The sequence below is a fragment of the Rhinolophus sinicus genome, chromosome 8 (genome assembly GCF_057876585.1).
Source record: "Rhinolophus sinicus isolate RSI-liver-muscle chromosome 8, RSI-T2T, whole genome shotgun sequence".
In the NCBI taxonomy this organism is placed as follows: Eukaryota; Metazoa; Chordata; class Mammalia; order Chiroptera; family Rhinolophidae; genus Rhinolophus; species Rhinolophus sinicus.
In genome coordinates this window covers 25682138-25699795 of record NC_142508.1, presented here as the reverse complement: position 1 = coordinate 25699795, position 17658 = coordinate 25682138, and the positions used below count along the sequence as shown (strand labels likewise).

Genomic DNA, 17658 nt, shown 5'->3' with positions numbered 1-17658 from the left:
ATCGGTGCTATCTCTTGTGAGGATATTGCAGTCCCTCCTCCCCTTCTACTTCCCAGTCTCAGTCAGCAGTGTCTGTCCTTTTATGGTGACAAAGATGATAGCATTAAGGTTCTGTATTGTAAGTCTCCCACAATATGTCTAGAACTAGATTCTAAAAGTTGCAAACAACAAACACCTATGTAACACTGTTAACTGCACAACCATCAAAGTTCCAGGACTGCATTTTATAATCTATGATCTGATATCACAGTCTCTGTGCCAAAGAAGAATGTTCCTGAAGTGAAGTTTGGTGTTTTCTCATTTTACTTGCTACCAATTGCATTTATTATAACTTATGTTTTCTATTCTCACAATCATTCCACCTACTCCATCACTTCTCCTTATTCCCTAGAGGGCTCCACAGTCCTCCATTTTTTTAATCCAACCTGGCCTGGCTACACAGCTGAGACTTAACACTATGCTCTCCTACATTGGCACACTCTGCTAGATGCCATGTTTTGTCTTTGTTTTCCTCATTTATTCCTTTGCTGAGGCACCTTCTTGAATAACTCCTTCCAAGTGCACAAAGAGTATATTTTCTGAATTCTTGCATATCTACGATGTCTTTATTCAGCCTTAAAACTTGATTAATACTTTGGCTGAGTATAGAATTCTGGGTTGAAAATATTTTTCCTTGAAAACTGTGGTGGTATTGTTCCACAGGCTTTGGCCTCTAGTATTGTGGATGAGAATTCTAGTGTTGTCAATGTCTGGCTAATACTTTGGCAACTGATTTATGTTTTCATTTCACTTTGTATTTTTTTTTCTACATGAAAGTTTCTAGAAACTTTTAATTATCTTTGGTGTTCTGAAATGTCATAATGATATATTTAGGATTTAAAAAAAATTAATTCTGCTCAGCACTCAGTGGGCCCTTTCAATCTGGAAACTCATGCCCTTCAGCACTGAGACATTCTCTTAATATTTTCCTCCCCTTTTTAGTTTCTCTTTATGGCATTGTGATTATTCAGTTGCTGAACATTCTGAGTCCATCCTCCATGTCTCTTATATTTTCTCTTTAATATTTTTAATACTTATTTCCTGGCTTGTTGAGGAATAAATTCCATTATAATAACACTCTTGGCTCTCTCCACCCCTTTATTTATTTTCCCCAGGGGAGAAGTGACTTGTCCAACTGGTGGGTTTAGAGGAAGGAGCAGAGTTTCTGTGCCTGGGTTCCTTCTCTTTGGGCATCTGCCAGCCTGTGGAGAGGATGAGTTAAAATCAGCTCCTATGCTCCACCAAGGGGCTCCCTTGCAGGGGCCCCAGCATCCAGCGGGTGAGAGGGTAAATCTGCCCAGTTTAGGGGTACAGTGCTAGGAAGCGCTTCGAAGCTACATCCTCCAGTACAACTTTTTTTTCGGGATTGCAACAGTCATGTTTACTCCATCCATCTGTCTCACTTGTCCATTTTTCAGATGGTTTCAAATTTAAGTGGGAAAGATGGGTGTTGTTTATAAATCTCTTTAAACTCCATTTGTCTTTTCAGCTTCTTGTTTTACTTTCTGGGAGATTTCTTTGGCTTTCTCTTCCAAGTACTTTCTTGTTCTCTAGTTGTCACTTTTTCAAAGCATCCATTCTTGTTGTTTATGGATGTGACTCTCTTCTTGAATCTCTGTGAGAAGACTAGGCTTTTAAAAAATTCTCTTCTCATCCCTGATTTATTGATTTTTCTTCTTGGGGCCATATTTCCTGCAATTTTTGGTCTTTTTCTTTCATGCTGCTGAATTTAATCAAATATATGATAATCCTTGGACAGTCTCTTCATATCTAAGAATGAAGTCATAAAAGGTGGGGCTTTTTTATATAGGTGGAGCTTGTGGGGCAGAGAGGTTAGCTTTCTGGTGAGCAAGTACGACACTGGCTATTATGCTGGAGACTAACACCAGATAGCCTGGGAGGTTACACCAGACTTCTAGGAGTTCTGTTCATGGGTGGAGAAGAGGGGACGGGGTTCACTATTCCATCTATGGGTTTTTCAGTTAATCCCAACTTTCAGGCCTGTGCTTCTCTACAGTTATCATTTGTATCTGAAATTTTCTCGGCATCTCGGTTTCCATGGTGGCTGTTGCCCCATCTGCTTTTTCTTTTCTGCTATTTGCTGTGGCTTCTCCATCCCTCTTTATCAGTTACAATTTCTTGATTTGCTTTCTACTCTCCAGAAATTTGTCGAGCTCTCCCATTTCTTTGACTACCCTTTACTGTTGATGTAAACCATTTTTACTCCATTACTATATCTTTAATGAGGTTTGGGAGAGGAAGAGGTTAATAGTATATGTCCTGTCCACAGCCTTGAGTCCATTTGCACTGTGAAATATTCTAGATGGAAACAAGGATTGTGAGGGGAGGAAATATTCCCATTTTATGATACACTCTGCACTGCTCAATTTGTTACTTTTGTTTGTGCAAGTATTGTTTTTACAACAGAAAGAAAAAAAACACAAGGAAGAATCCATTATAATGACTTGCTTTCTCTCTTCAGTGAATGATGCTGGTCACTTTTTCCAGAAACTTAGGCCACAGCCCTGTGACACAGTTAGGTCCCATTTTCTATTTTGTCTCTTAAATCTTTTCTAAAGGGTCTCTTATTCTACTTTCTTTTTCTTTGATTCTTAAAGCAGGCTGCTGTCAGGATTCCATTTTCAGCCCTTTCTTATTCTCCTCTCTTCACATTCTCACAGCTTTTTTTAAAAAAAAAAAAATTAAATTTATTGGGGTGACATTGGTTAATAAAATTATATAGGTTTCAAGTGTGCAATTCTATAATACATCATCTGTATATTGTATTGTGTGATCACCACCCTGAGTCAGTTCTCCTTCCATCACCATATATTTGACCCCCTTTACCCTCTCCTACCTCCCCTCACCCCTTTTCCCTCTGGTAACCACTAAACTGTTTATCTGTGTCTATGAGTTTTTGTCTTGTTTATTTGTTGCTTTTAGTTTTATATCCCACATATGAGTGAGAGCATATGGTTCTTGACTATTTCTGTCTGATTTATTTTGCTTAGCAAAATAATCTCAAGATCCATCTATATTGTCACAAATCACAGTACCTCATGGCTTTTTATATGGTGATATACCATCTTGGCCAGCACAATTCTTCATCAACCACTCTCCCCTCACCATTTGCTTATCCCATCTAATGGTTGCTCTGTGGCATCCTGTCAAAAAATACTTGCCCATTTGACGTTGCTACTTTAAAAAAGACAAATAAATTTGACTGCTTAGGACTCTTTTAGTGGTTAGCCTTATGGAAACCAGTTTTAGCTTAATATGTAGTTTTTCTCCATAAAAAAATCTTCAGGGGAGGTGGTTGGCTAAGTGGTTGGAGCACAGTACTCATGACACCAAGGTTTCTGGTTCGATTCCCACATGAGCCAGTGAGCTGCGACCACCACGACTAGATTGAAAACAATGACTTGACCTTGAGCTGAGCTGCAGCCCCCCGTAACTAGACTGAAAACAATGACTTGACATGGGCCTGATGAGTCCTGGAAAAACACACTATTCCCCAATTTAGAAAAAATTATTCAATAAGCTCATGGTTGCTTCAGTGCTAAAATCCTACTTAGCAGATTTTTGATGGTGTTTGAATCTTTGAATTTGAACATTTTAAGCCTTCAGGTCTGCCGAGGCTATTCTCTACTCTTAGAATTTAAGAAACATAAATATTACCATTCTATACCACAGAGACAGAAATATGAAAAAAAAAAAAAAAACTATTGAAGAAGGAAATACATGCACTGTTCAGGCTAGAACAACCCTATTTTATATTTATCTGTCCCAACTTATTGTCAGCGCATAATAATGATGCATAACATTCATTAGGCTCTTAATACATCAAACCATGCTAAGCACTTAATATTCACTATTTTACTTAATACCACAAGCATTAAGATATATACTGTTTTTATCCCATTTTACAGATGAGGATATTCAGACACCTAGAAGCTGAGGACCTTGCCCTCAGTCTCACAGCCAGTGTGGCTGAGACAGGATATAACCCACGCCCATCTGACACCAATTCCACACCTTAAATCACTCTGCCAGTGTTTCTCACACTGGGGCTTACCAGCCCCCGGGGTCCTTATTTTCTGGATTCAGTGGGTTCTACAAAAGTTTTTACACTTAGTGTTTTCATATCTAATTAGTCTACAAAGAGTTGATTTGCCAGTTATAAAGACAAACTTCTCCCAAGGAGAATGAAATTTTGGTTTCTTAAGTCAACTTTTCTAAAGACTGAGACCAAACAATGCTAGTGTGTCTTTGTAAGACTTTTTACGTGAGAATTTTTGTCTTGTAAGTACCTACATTTTACTAAGTTTATGACCTGTGTATCGTGCCATGTAGATACTCTTCCTTTCAGAAAAAGGGCAATCCACCTGTAGGAAGGTTATGCCAACTTAACAACTGAGCTTGCCTTAGAAATCCTACTCAGAATTTATTTTAGACCGTTAGATGCTTTGGTTTACCTAATAGATTTAATTAACTTGAGGATTCAAAAAAGTGTTAGTACTTCACTTTTTAGCTGGGTGTATGCCATAAAGCAACTAACATATTTTTGGTCTTATATCAGTTTTTTCTGATGAAAACATACATTAAAAACATATTATTTAATTTTCAGATGCTGGCTTAAAGCCAGGTACATTTATTAACAATTAAATCCTTTTGACAGGTCCACGTCTCTAAGAGTTACTGAAAATCAGACCAACTTACTTCTTTCAAACATAGAAATCAGATCAACTTATATCTTTCAAACAAACATACCTGGAACTAGGAAAAGAAGGAATATTTATTAGTAGATTGTGCAGTTGATTTGCTTATGCAATCTTTTATTAACTTTAATAAGACATTATGATTTCTGGAGCACAGTCATTCTTTAAAAACAGTGACTATGGTGGGCTTAACTAGGAATTATAAGCTGTAGAATTTATATTTGTGGAATTCAAGAACATTACCATTGACTAATACATATAATAATTCTTTTTAAAACTTTAAAAAAGATTTTTATTAAAATACAGCTAATATACAGTGTTCTATTAGTTTCAGGGGTACACCATAGTTATTTAACATTTATATACCTAAAGAAGTGAAGTGATCACCATGATAAGTCCAGCAACCATCTGACACCGTACCACGCTATCACAATATTATTGACTATATTCCCTATGCTGTACGTTACATCCCCATGACTTGTTTGTTTTGTACCTGGAAATTTGGCCTCTTATTCCCCTTCAACTTCCCCCCCTTTTAATTTTTCAATTACAGTTGACATTCGATATTATTTTATATTAATTTCAGGTGTACAGCATAGTGGCTATACATTTGTATAATTTAAGAAATGATCCCCCTGACTAGTCCAGTATCCACCTGGCACTATACATAGTTACTCGTATTACTATATTATCGACTATATTCCCTATGCTTTATTTGACATCACCATGACTATTTTGTAACTACAAATTTGTGCTTCTTAATCCCTTCACCTTTTTCTGCCTGCCCCCCAACCCCTTCCCATCTATCACCCCAATAAATCTGGTACCCATCTGACACTGTACATAGTATAATATTATTCACTATATTCCTAATGCTATAGCCTACATCCCCATGAATACTTTGTAACAACCAATTTGCACTTCTTAATTCCTACCTCTTTTTCACTCACCCTCAAACTCCTTCCCATCTGGCAACCATCAATATGTTCTCTGTATCTATGAGCTTGTTTCTGTTTTGTTTGTTTGTTTATGCTGTTCTTTAGATTCCACATGTAAGTGAAATCACATTGCATCTGACTTTCGCTGTCTGATATACTTCACTCAACACAATATCCTCCAGGTCCCTCCATGCTGCCTCAGATGGCAGGAACCCATTCCCTTCCATGACTGAGCAATATTCCATTGTATATATGTACCACCTACTTTTTATCCATTCATCCATCAACGGGCACCCAGGCTGCCTCCACATCTTGGCCATTGTAGACAATTCCTTAGTGAACATATGGATGTACATGTCCCCTTGAAGTAGTGCTTGGGTGTCTTCAGATAAATACCCAGAAGTGTCTGGTATAAGTATTGCTATCCCAGATTTTTTTTTTTTTTCCTGCTTTTTTCCATTTTCGTGACATTTTTTTCCCATCACTTTACTTTTCATATGTGTGTGTCTTTCAATCTGAAGTGATTCTCTTGTAGGCAGCATATGTAAAGGTTTTATTTTCTTATCCATTCAGCCGTATGTCTTTTGAGTGGATCATTTAGTCCATTTACATTGAAAGTAATTGATGATAGATATGCAGCTATTGCCATTTTATTATTAATGATTTTTATTTTGTTTTATTTTTTCATCTTAAAAAATGTCCCTCTAACATTCCTTGTAATACTGGTTTGGTGGTGATGAACTCCTTTAGCTTTTTCTTGACTAGGAAGCTCTTAATCTGTCCTTCAATTCTAAATGATACATTGGCTGGGTAGAGTACTCTTGGTTGTGTTGAATAGTTTGTGCCAAGCCCTTCTGGCCTGCAAAGTTTCTGTTGAGATATCAGCTGAAATCTTATGGGAACTCTCCTATAAGTTACTACTTGCCTTTCTCACGCTGCTTTTAGGATTCCCTCTTTGTATTTAACCTTTGCCATTTTAATTATAATGTGTCTAGGTATGGGCCTGTTTGGGTTCATCTTGTTTGGGACTCTGCACTTCCTGGACTTGTATGTGTATTTTCTTTACCAGGTTAGGAAAGTTTTCAGTCGTTATTTCTTCAAATAGGTTCTCAATCCCTCGCTTTCTCTCTTCTCCTTCTGGTACCCTTATAATGCAAATGTTGGTACACTTGATGTTGTCCCAGAGGTTTCTTAAACTGTCCTCATTTTTTGGGGGGGCGGGGGATTTTTTTCTCTTTTTGCTGTTCTTTTCCAAATTGCTGATTTGATCCTCTGCTTCATCTAGTCTGCACTTAATTCTAGTGCATTCTTCATTTCAATTATTGTGCTCCTCACTTCGGACTGGTTTTTTGTTTTGGTTTCTGTCTTTTTTATGTTTGCTATCTCTTTGTTGGAATTCTTACTAAGTTCCTTAAGCATCCCTAGAACCGTTGTTTTGAACTCTGTATTGGTAGGTTGCTTGCCTCATTTTGTTTAGTTCTGTTTCTGGAGTTTTCGCCTATTCTTTCATTTGGGACATATTTCTTTGTTTCCTCATTTTTGCTTCCTCTCTGTGTTTGTTTCTATGTATTAGGTAGATCTGCTATGTCTCCCAGTCTTGGCCAGGTAGGTGCCCTGTGGCACAGTCTCCCTGGTCATCTGTGTCAGGTGCTCTAGGAGTGTCCTTTGTGGAGGTTGTGTGTGTCTTCCTGTTATAGTTGGGCTTTGATTGATATTGACACGTCAGTAGGTAGGATTGACTCTCAGGTTGACTGTCTGTGGGGTTTTTCCACGTCTACAGCTTACAGGATGCTATGCGGGAGGCTTACCCCATTGACTGGGATTTGCCCCAGTGGGCTTTGGTGTTTTGAGACTGTCCTTTGTGTGTGCCACTTGTGGTGTTATTTGGGTGGTGCTCTGCTGTAGTCTGAAGCCAACCTCCAGGTATGTTGGTTCTGGGGCTTCTTTGGTTGGGCTTCAGTGCAGGCTTACATCACCCACTGCCTGTGACCGGTCAGGGGCTACTTGGTAAGAGCTGCAAATTGTTCCGTGGTTGTTCACTACCTATGCTAACCCTGAAGGTGCATGGGAGAGGCCATGCTGTGAACTGACGGTGGCTGCCACCATTACCGGGTCTGGGATGCCAGGACACCCCAAGGTCTGCTGCTACCTGTCGGTTTCCTTGAAGTTCAGCCACTGATAAAGTCTCATGTGGTATGTGAGTTGGGTGAGGCAGGGTCTCAGGGAAGAGTTGTGGTCACTAGGTTAATGTAGACTCTGGTTTGGTGCCAGTGCTGAGCCTGGAGCTACTCAGCAAAAATCTCAGAGCACATCAAGGCCAGTTGCCACCTGCCTGCAGCCTTTGGACTCTGATAGGTTTTCAAGAAAGAGTGCAATGTGGGCGGGGCTGGCTGCTATTGGAGAAAGTGCTTCCGGCAGTTCAGGAGTTGAATGGGACATGGTCCCAGTGAGTCAGCAGGGTGGAGCAACAGAGTTCACTAGACCAATCAGATTCAGATTTGGCCAGAGGGGGCGGGCTCAACACAGGAAAGATGGCGCCCAACTGTATGGAAGGAGGATCTCTCACCAGGAAAATGCCCACTGTCCTCCAGCTCTCATCTTGAAGCCACACAGTTCAGTCTGATCCCCTGTATGTCTCCAATCTCCCCCAAGTTGCTGTCCCTCCACTGGAGCCCAAGGTGAGTGCCTACGAGTAAGTGATTCTGTGCACGAGCTGTTTAAGAGGATGCCTGGGTTTCTGACTCACCCATATGGTCAGAATCCCCACTGTTTTTCACAGCCAGATGTTGTGGGGTCTCCTCTTCCCAGCACCGGTACTCTGGGCTGGGGAGGCCGATGTGGAGCTGGGGTCTCTTGCTCCTCCAGGGGGAAACTCCATGGCCAAGATATCCCTCCCAGTTCTCAACCACCACAGGGAGGTTTGGGGCCCGTTTCGCGTCTCTACCTCTCCTACCAGTCTGGATGTGGCTTCTTCTTTATCCTTAGTTATAAAACTACTGTTCAACCAGACTTCAGATGGTTCTCCAGGTTGATTGTTCTATAATTAGCTGTAATTTTAAAGTGTTCATGGAAAGAAGCAGGCACGGTGTTTATGTACTCTGCCATTTTGGATTTCCTCTTTATATAATAATTCTTATTGACTAATAAGACCAGCCTAAAAAGCATTTTTCTATGAATAATAGAACTTTACATGGAACTGTAACAATTTTATTAAGAGTAATTCTCTGCTTTGGTGCTTTAATTCTGGTTAGTGCTTGATTCACATGCTATGTAAGTACCTACAGTATCAAGGAAATATTACTTTTGGGTCCAACAAGACAGAAGTGAGGTTGGCAGAACTGATCTCATGTTTCAGAATGCATTTAACTTTATGAATTAAACAGACCAATCAGAAAACAAACATCTACTCAGTGAAGGTTGTGCCTCATAAGGACGCTGGACACTGTTAAAGAGAGGGTCAGGATGAAGAGGAGGTTAAGACAACCTGGCTCTGTCGCTCAGCTTTATTATTGTCTTTTCTATTGATATTCCTTACTTTTTGAGTGTGATTTCTTTTGAATCCTGACCAGTTCTCTTGGTTCAGACCCATTATTTATTATTTATCTTAAATGGCATCATAGGATCTATTCTCGGAAGCTTTATTAGGCCCTAGATTTACATGCTTTTAAGGCTGTGTTTATGTCTTGTACAAAATCCATTCCTGTTGACTTTGGAGGCATTTCCTTTAGACAGAACTTAGATGTATCTGCTTTGTCTGGGCGCCCTGGTGTTCCACAGCACTGACCTTGAGTGGTGCTGGGTTGGGCAGGGTGTGGAGCAAGAAACTCTGGATCATTTCACCCTCTGAACTTCTCTCGTATAAAATACAGGATGTCAAGTAAAGATTGAAGTTCAGCGAGCAAATAAATTGAATTTGTTTGCTAATTCTGGCCACCCTACTATAGATTCTTCATATAAAATGTGGATAATAATGCTCCCTACCTCTTAGGCTTGCTTAAAACCTGGTGCATATGTGTATATGTTTTATTTTAAATAGCAACCCTTGTTAGGTAACTTGTCCAAGATCATGCTCAAGTATTAGAGCCAGTGTTCTGATTCCAGAGCTCCAGCCTCCATATTGCCTCACTGAGATGACATCGATAGCTAAGGACCCATGAGTAAAGTAGCCAGTAATAATGTAAACATTGTGTTAAAGATACAACATACTTGCCATATGCCAATTTTTTATTAATAAACATCAGGAAGCTTACTATCTATATCAGCCTGTATATGTTTATTTAAGGCTGAAAATAAAATTCAGGGAAGTAGAAATTTCTCATAATTCTAGTAAGTCTATTTTTTAAGTCATTAATTCAAACATATCACAGAATATTTGAACTTTGAAATCTATCCCTCTTTCAAAGTGGACTCTAGAGAAATTAGCAATGCATAACAATGGAACTTAGGTATTTAATTTCGTCCTCTTTGTTCAATATTTTCCTATTGTTCCACAGCGACATCCAAGTATCTTAGCATGACATTTGAGGCTCTCCAGATCTGCTGAGATTCGGGTTTGCAGCCTCAGCTCCTAATACTTGTCAGTCATGAGCCCCACCCAGATGTTCTTTCCATTTCAGTATGTTTCTTAGTCTTATAGTCCCTTCATTGTGGAAAGTGTTTTCCTTATCTCAACCCTGGGAGATCTTTATCTCCCATTCAAACACCCAGTTGTTTTATGACACCTCCTTTCTCTCAGCTCACTAGCCCTTTGGCTGATTTTCCTATTACACCACCTCACATAGAGCTTTCCTCACAGTTAGTTATATTTCACTCGTCTCCCTAAAATTTAGTTTCTTGTGATCAGGGGCTTCTTTGTCTTATGCTTTTCTATGTATAACTTAGTACCTACAACAGTGCTTTTCCCACATAATTTCCATAATAGATTATCTATTGAAACAAATTTAGCCCAATAGTACATAGGAATAGTGTTCTCAAACTTACAGTGCCATTCCTTGAAATATTGTGAATCCACCAAAAAAGGCTGTTGCTTTGGGCAGCTCACAGTGACTACCGGTTATGTTCTTGACATTTAAAACAACATTTTCCTCATTGTTTAAAAAAATAATACATATTCTTTTTGGAAAGCTTGTGAAATAAAGACACACACAAAGGGAAAAAAATCATTGGTAAATTACTTTCCAAGGGTGGTAGCTGTTCTGCTGCTTTCTTTTCTTCTAAGTACAAATATTCTGTGTGTGTGTGTGTGTGTGTGTGTGTCAGAAATTCTTAACAGGACAACATGAAAAGGTAGATCAGGATGTAAGGGTGAACACAAGTGGGATTGAATCCCCAGGCCCAGCACTTCATGACTGTGTGACTCTGGGTTAGGCCCTTCATTCCTCTGAGGCCCAATTTCTCATCTGAAAAATAGGAATACTAATACTGCTTTTTTATTCCTATATGAGGTTTTGGAAGACCAAATTATAAAACATTTGACAGTATTTTGCACATTAGCAAATACTATATGCCTGGTTTTTGTTAGTATGTTAAACTGTACCAAAGATGAGTCTATGGATACACAGAGCACTCAGATTGAATCCTAAGTAATAGTTCAATTTGGATTTGTGCCTAGCCCTATTACCTAAGGTACAGATGACTTTCACTTCACTAAAGGGAAAGGAATTAACTTTTATTGAGCACCAACTACCTGCCAGGTTCCCTGCTATCTGCCTTACATTTATCTTCCGATCGCACCATTTTACATATGACAGAAACTGAAATTCAGTGAGCAAAGCCACTGGTATCACAAGATTAAAACTAAGGTGGGTCTCAGTTCAAATCCCATGTGCTGTCTTTACTAAAGTAAGAGGTCGCTTTTGAGGAAAGTTGTTTTTTTATGTTTTTGTTTTGTTTTGTTTTTAATTTAATTCCTCTCATTCTTATTATGGAATTTCCAGTAATGGAATGGCAGTGTTTGTTTGGATACATGGACTATTTTGACATAGATTCTCTTAGGAAAGGTAAAAGAAGTTGTGATTATTTCATCTAGAGAAAAGAGTGAACTAATTTAAAAGCCATTTTCAAGTCCCTAAAAGGGAACAAATGGTGGATATCAACCAAGTACCTTTTGTTTGTAATTTACCTAAACCTGTCTTAAAATATAATTTAGAAGATTCATAGCATGCCTCCTTTAGACCTAAGAAAGAACTGCTGAAAGAAGCTGCAGAATGTCTTTCTTGATAGAGTGGTTGAGTTAAACAATGTAGATTTATCTTTATAGGGCTTATGAATAGTCCTACTTGGAGCTAGAAAACCAGTCTTAATCAAGGATGAGTTTCGAGTAAACATGAAGGAAAGAAACATCATCACAAATTCTGCTAAAGCTGATTAAAATAAAATGATATAACAGCACAGGAGATCTAAAATGATATTACCATGCAGAGACACATGAGGGTGCTCTAACCAGCTGCTATAATAAATGAATTAAACTGCTTGAATATTAGGAAAAAATTAAGATCTTTTGTGAATGGCAGTGTTGAATTCCAATTTATAGCATTGGTCAAATAGAAGGATTTTGGAATAGATGTTTTTTTTCTTTTTAATAAAATGTATTGGTTCCCATCATCACCACCATTTTAAAAAGTAGATATTCATACTGGAAAATTTGGGAAATACTGTGAAGCACAAAGAGGAAATAAAAATGAACTAATGTTGCTGTCAGCCCTGGGAGGCGGGGGTTTTCTAGAGCCAGGCCTGTTGGAGGCTTAGCTCAGGAGACCTGCCTTCAAACACAAGCCCAGCCTGTTCTCATTTTGATTCCACAGACCTTCTGCTTGTATGAAGGGGGAGTAGAGACTGGGGGTCTAATGACTGCAAGAAGAGAATTAGAGACGCATGTTTATCTCAATACATTTACTCTCATTAAAGTTCATATTCACTGACATCATGCATCTCCTTGAAAAAGTCTGCCCACCCACCATTAATTAAAGCCACATTTTAAAAAGTCAGTGTGTGCACTTCTATTCCAATGAAAAGTAGCCTCGTTGGTTTTGCAGAGTAGGCAGGAGAATATCTGAGGCCTGACAGCTCTACACAGTGAGGAATCATGTGATTTACATTACAAGTCATGTTTATTCAGAGCCTACAAGATAATAGCTAAGATCTGTTGCCTTGAAGAGTTGAAACATTCAATATCTAATGACCTATTTAGCAAAAGTAACATTTATTTTGATGAGTCATCATTCTTTTGGATGCAATGTATGACCATATGCCTTTATCTTTACAAATAATCTGAGAGATCTAACTATATTTCCTGCTTGAATAATTAAGCAGCACATTCCTATCAAAGACACCACATTTTATAACTTATGCAAGTAGTATCAATGTCAAAACAAAGGTCAATGTAAATTTTCCTTTATCCAAACTATTGTACAAACAGTAATTACCAATAGTTGTAGGATTGCACAACTGTAGTCTATATTCTTGGCAGTAGTCACTATAAATTCATAAATTCATGAAAATAAGGAATGTTGATTTTTAAAGTTCAGGAAAGGTACTATTTGTAAACAGTTCAGGTCACACTCATCTTAGTCCATGTGCTAAGCAAGAGTTCTTTTCTTCCAACTTCCGTTAAATACGATTTGGTCTCTCCATGAGCCTAGTAATAGAGTTTTCAGACAAACAGATCTGCATTCTTTTCTATTCTTTTTCATATCAAAGCCCCCTTCGATTTTATTGATCTTTATATATTAATATGGAGCACATTTTAGTCTTGTGTTGACAAAAGACAAATTATGGTTATCTCTTCTCATTGGCAATTAGATTATTCTGGAATCATTCTAACCAAATATTTGATTAGCCCAGCCAGTGTAAAAAGCCCAGCTTTTTACCAAAGGCATAATGTGCAGCATTCAGATTCTCTAGTTATTCTGGCCATGCCACCATGCACAGACATGGCTCATCAATGGATACGAACAGTCACTGAAATGGTTTACTCCTAGGCCACAGCACCCCTGGAGTTGAAACCTGAGGTCTAATCCTGACTTTTCCACTGACTTTCCATGTGACCTTGAACACCTGAGGGCTTATTTCCTTATCTAATTAATGGGGGCGGGGGAAGAGAGTGAATACTGACCAGGTGCCCACCGCCCAGGAAGTTAGTCAGGACTACAGGATAAGGAGCTAGAGCACCCCTTTGGGGCCATGTCTTCCCCAGGTCCACTTACTCATCCAGTACCAGAAGCCCCAAGGTGTGTATGGTTCTAAAAAGAGCACCCCTGACTCTAGAAGAAGCCAGTAAGCCATGCCTGGTGAGTTGCTTTCATGATAAGTCTGAGAGAAGACCTTCCGGGCTTTGATATCCCTTAGATACAAGCATTCAACGTCCTATTGGTATGTGGGATGAGGCACTAGCCTCACCCACAGATTATATCTTCCATCTAGATGATACAGTACCCAGAGGGACCATAAAACACTTGACTCTACACAATGCCAAAAGCAATGGGTGGACTCCTGCTGCTCAGCTGTGGGAAGGAAGGTGGAGTGCGGGTGGGAACACTTCAACCCAGTTGGTGGTGTTCTTTAGAGCAAACAGCAAGGGTCTGGGGGACGGGGGAAGGTGTGAGTACATGGCATTTTATGGACCCTAGGAAAGTGAGACAAGCTGCGCCCAGGCGCATGCAGAACGGGTGCCAAGGCGCCCTACCTTCCGGCCGGCTCTGTTGTTGTGCACGTTCATCAGCGCTCTGGCGTCCTTGCCCTTCCGCTCCTTGGCGTCCACGAACGCCCGCGCAAACTTGATCCCATAGTCAATGTTGTCACTGCAGCCGCCCCAGTCGAAGGTGCCCTTGCTGTCCTTGGCGGTCCCCTTCTTCTTGGGATCACAGGAACAGGATTTTAATTCTCCTTGGCTACAGGCCCTGGTGACGGCAAATACAACTCCAGCTGAGGAGATGGCGTAAACAAAGGCAGATTCCCGACTACCTGAAACGAAAATGCTTTGCTTAAAAGTGCTCTGGAGTTGCTAGCACTGAACAACTTTCACATGATGGCTGGTTAATACTCGGGCTGCCTCTGAGGTACTTTGAGACTAGGCAAAAAGCTACTGAAGGATTCTTCTCTAGTGCCCAGGCTCTTTCTTTAATACAAAGCATCGCCAGCCAATAAAAGCTGTTGTCAATTGAGATAACCTGTATGACAACTATCCTTAAAATAAATAGAGTTATACTCTGGAAAAGGCCGCGAAAGCCTGTCTCATCCTGCTCCTGGCTTCACACTCGTCTCATGCAAGTGCTTGCTTTAATCTAGACTCGTACACATCTTAGAAAGAGGAGCAGAACATCTCTGAGCCTCCCTTTCTTCTGTAACAGTCCGAGTTCTATAATTCTATACTGTCATGGTATATTTTGGTATTCATGCTACAACAGCACCCTTTGGAAAGGCCTCCCAAGCCTCCAGGCACCACTGAGGACACTCATAGGCATTTACATGCTTGAGACTGAAATACTAAATTCAAAGAAATCCAGGGGCTGAGGTGGGAAGAGAATTCAAGGCAGCAAACAGCACCCACACTAACACTGGAGAGAGAGTGTTGGCTTGGCATCAACTTTCACATGTAATTGAGTGATTGTTGAAGGCACTATGCAATATCCTAGAGTTACATACTATGTCTAACTATTAAGGTGAATTTACTTTCTTCTGAAACACCTGCACTAATCACTGGTATTGGGTAAAAGACAGTGGAAAGCTTTTCTTTGGTTTTTTGGAAGGAAACAAATTTACCGCCTATAATTAGACTTGGGCAAGAACCCTTTGGGGTGCTTTCTTAGAATTGTTCTTTATTAGTGCATAGGCTCCTTTCACTTACAGGCTGAAAGGTACATATTTCAGTGCAATAACTACATTAAATTATTTTAATAATCTGTAGTAACTCATAACACGGTGTTGTGGTACAGTGACAGATATAAGGCTCTTTAGGGTCCGTGTGCACCTCATTTTTCAAGTGGAGCTGTATTTCATTGTTATTAGCATGCCTTTTTATTAATGGTTGCTGCAGCAAATACATTAACAATCAAAATAGAAGCTGAATAACCTCATGCCAACGCAAGGCAGAGAACGGAGAGCCATTTGGTGATTCAATATGTCAAGACGAGTGTGACTTTTTGAACCACACAGCTGGGAGAACAAACCACCTTTTCGCATCGAAGCCCTGCTTGGTTCCGTTTGTCATTCAGTGCTAAAATTTATTATACACCCCTTGCAATATTTGCTCTGCTAGTCTCATTATTAAAAATCAGGAAAACATATCTACACCATATTAAATGGCACTTACCTCAGCCTTCAAAAAATATCTCCCTCGAAACCTCTAACCATCATAAAAAGGAATCAATCATGCCTTGTAGTTAGGTAAAATCAATTATATGAATATTTGCCATAGGTAGCAGGTAGCGCTCTCCAGAGAGAAATGTGATGGTCATAGGAGCTGTTTTAGAGTACCAGATTATATTGTAAGGATCACAGATTTTCTAAGTGGAATTGAGATGTTTTCTAAAAGATGGTGACTAATAGATGCTAATGTGGCTTAAAACTCAGGTGGTAGCTCTCAGATAAGTGAGATTCTTACTATACCCACTTTACAGTTTAGGAAAATGCCTTGTCCGCAGTTACCCCTTTAAGCTGCAACACCTGGTTTTGGCTTTGGCGTTCAGTGTCCACATTTAAAGATATCACATAGATGGAAAATTCACAAATGCTTAATGTATTTCTCACTAGTCTTATTTTTTAAGGAGAAAGAAGAGAAATTTCATAAGGTGATCTTTTTAGAGGAAAGATATGGAAGATGTGAATGATAGTATGTCAGTGACCAGACAGTATTTTGAAAGCAGTAGAGAAATAAATTGTGTAGGCAAAGCATTTATCCTGGCTTAACGTGCAAACAATTACATTGACTTGTTGGCTGAAAGAAAAAGAAAATCACTTAAAATCCGCAATATTGTAGAAATAATTTCCAAAACGAAAATATCACCTTTCTAAATATTTGTCCCTTATTATTCAAACACATTACTAAACAGCTAGATGTTTGTTTATTTAAATAAAAATATTAGCACTTGGACTGACTTTTCACTTTACCTCCAGATGTCTTGGTATCATGTAGACGTGGCCTTAAGATGTTTTCAGTTAAGTGTCTTAGATGAATCACTAAAATGCTATGTGTGAAATAGTAGCACATTTCAAGAGTTGGCTTTGTAACAAAACAAATTTTGATCTTGGGACTCTTGTTAGCAAAACGGATTCTTTTTAAAGCCATCACAATATGAAACAAAATCCAAATCTAAATAGTGATATTTTGACTTCCCGATGTGTTATTGTTGAAGTTTCTCTTATTTTTGGATTGAGATAAGTCAAGCAGTGTCTGCTTAGTGCATAGGCATAGCTTTTGTTTGGGGTGGGGGATTGTTACCTCGGAGGGCACAACACTAGTAGACAGTCTTTCTGGAAGGTTATGGGTTATTCAGCTCTCTTTTAAAATGCTTGCTTTTTTTTTTTTTTAAACGTTTACAAGGATAAGACCTAATCACATTTTTGTCTAAGGCTTATTCTAGAATTCTAGAAGTATATTGTATTCTTGCAGGAATATTTGTGGGTTTAAACTTCTCTGCCTGTGACTGATAACAGTCTATCAGATGAGTGAATTACAAATGTTCCTAAAAATTGCTCTCTCACTCTAAGCTCTCTGAAGCAAAACAGGCGAATGTTCTACATTTCTCTGTTTGTCAGTCACTTTTATGTTCTTCCTATAAATGGCGTTGCCTAGTCATCTATAAAGACATTTAGGTTTCCAAAGGAGAGTTCTTCACAACTCTAAGATGTGAATTTCCCTCCAAGCAATTAATTGTAAAAATCTTTGGATAGCTTCACTGGAATTTCATGATTATTTCCAGGATAAGCTACCTTAGGCCAAATTCAGCCCTCCCAGAACCAACACA

General features: G+C 39.1%; 1 protein-coding gene across 1 annotated transcript in view; it reads right to left on the bottom strand.

The window, feature by feature from the left end:
• The window catches only part of WNT2 (Wnt family member 2), a 52442-nt gene that overhangs the window by 29184 nt on the left and 5600 nt on the right, over nucleotides 1-17658 (bottom strand). The window contains exon 3 of the mRNA XM_019743196.3: nucleotides 14379-14656. Within this exon, the coding sequence (XP_019598755.2) occupies nucleotides 14379-14656 (278 nt within the window). The remainder of the gene's footprint in view (nucleotides 1-14378; nucleotides 14657-17658) is intronic.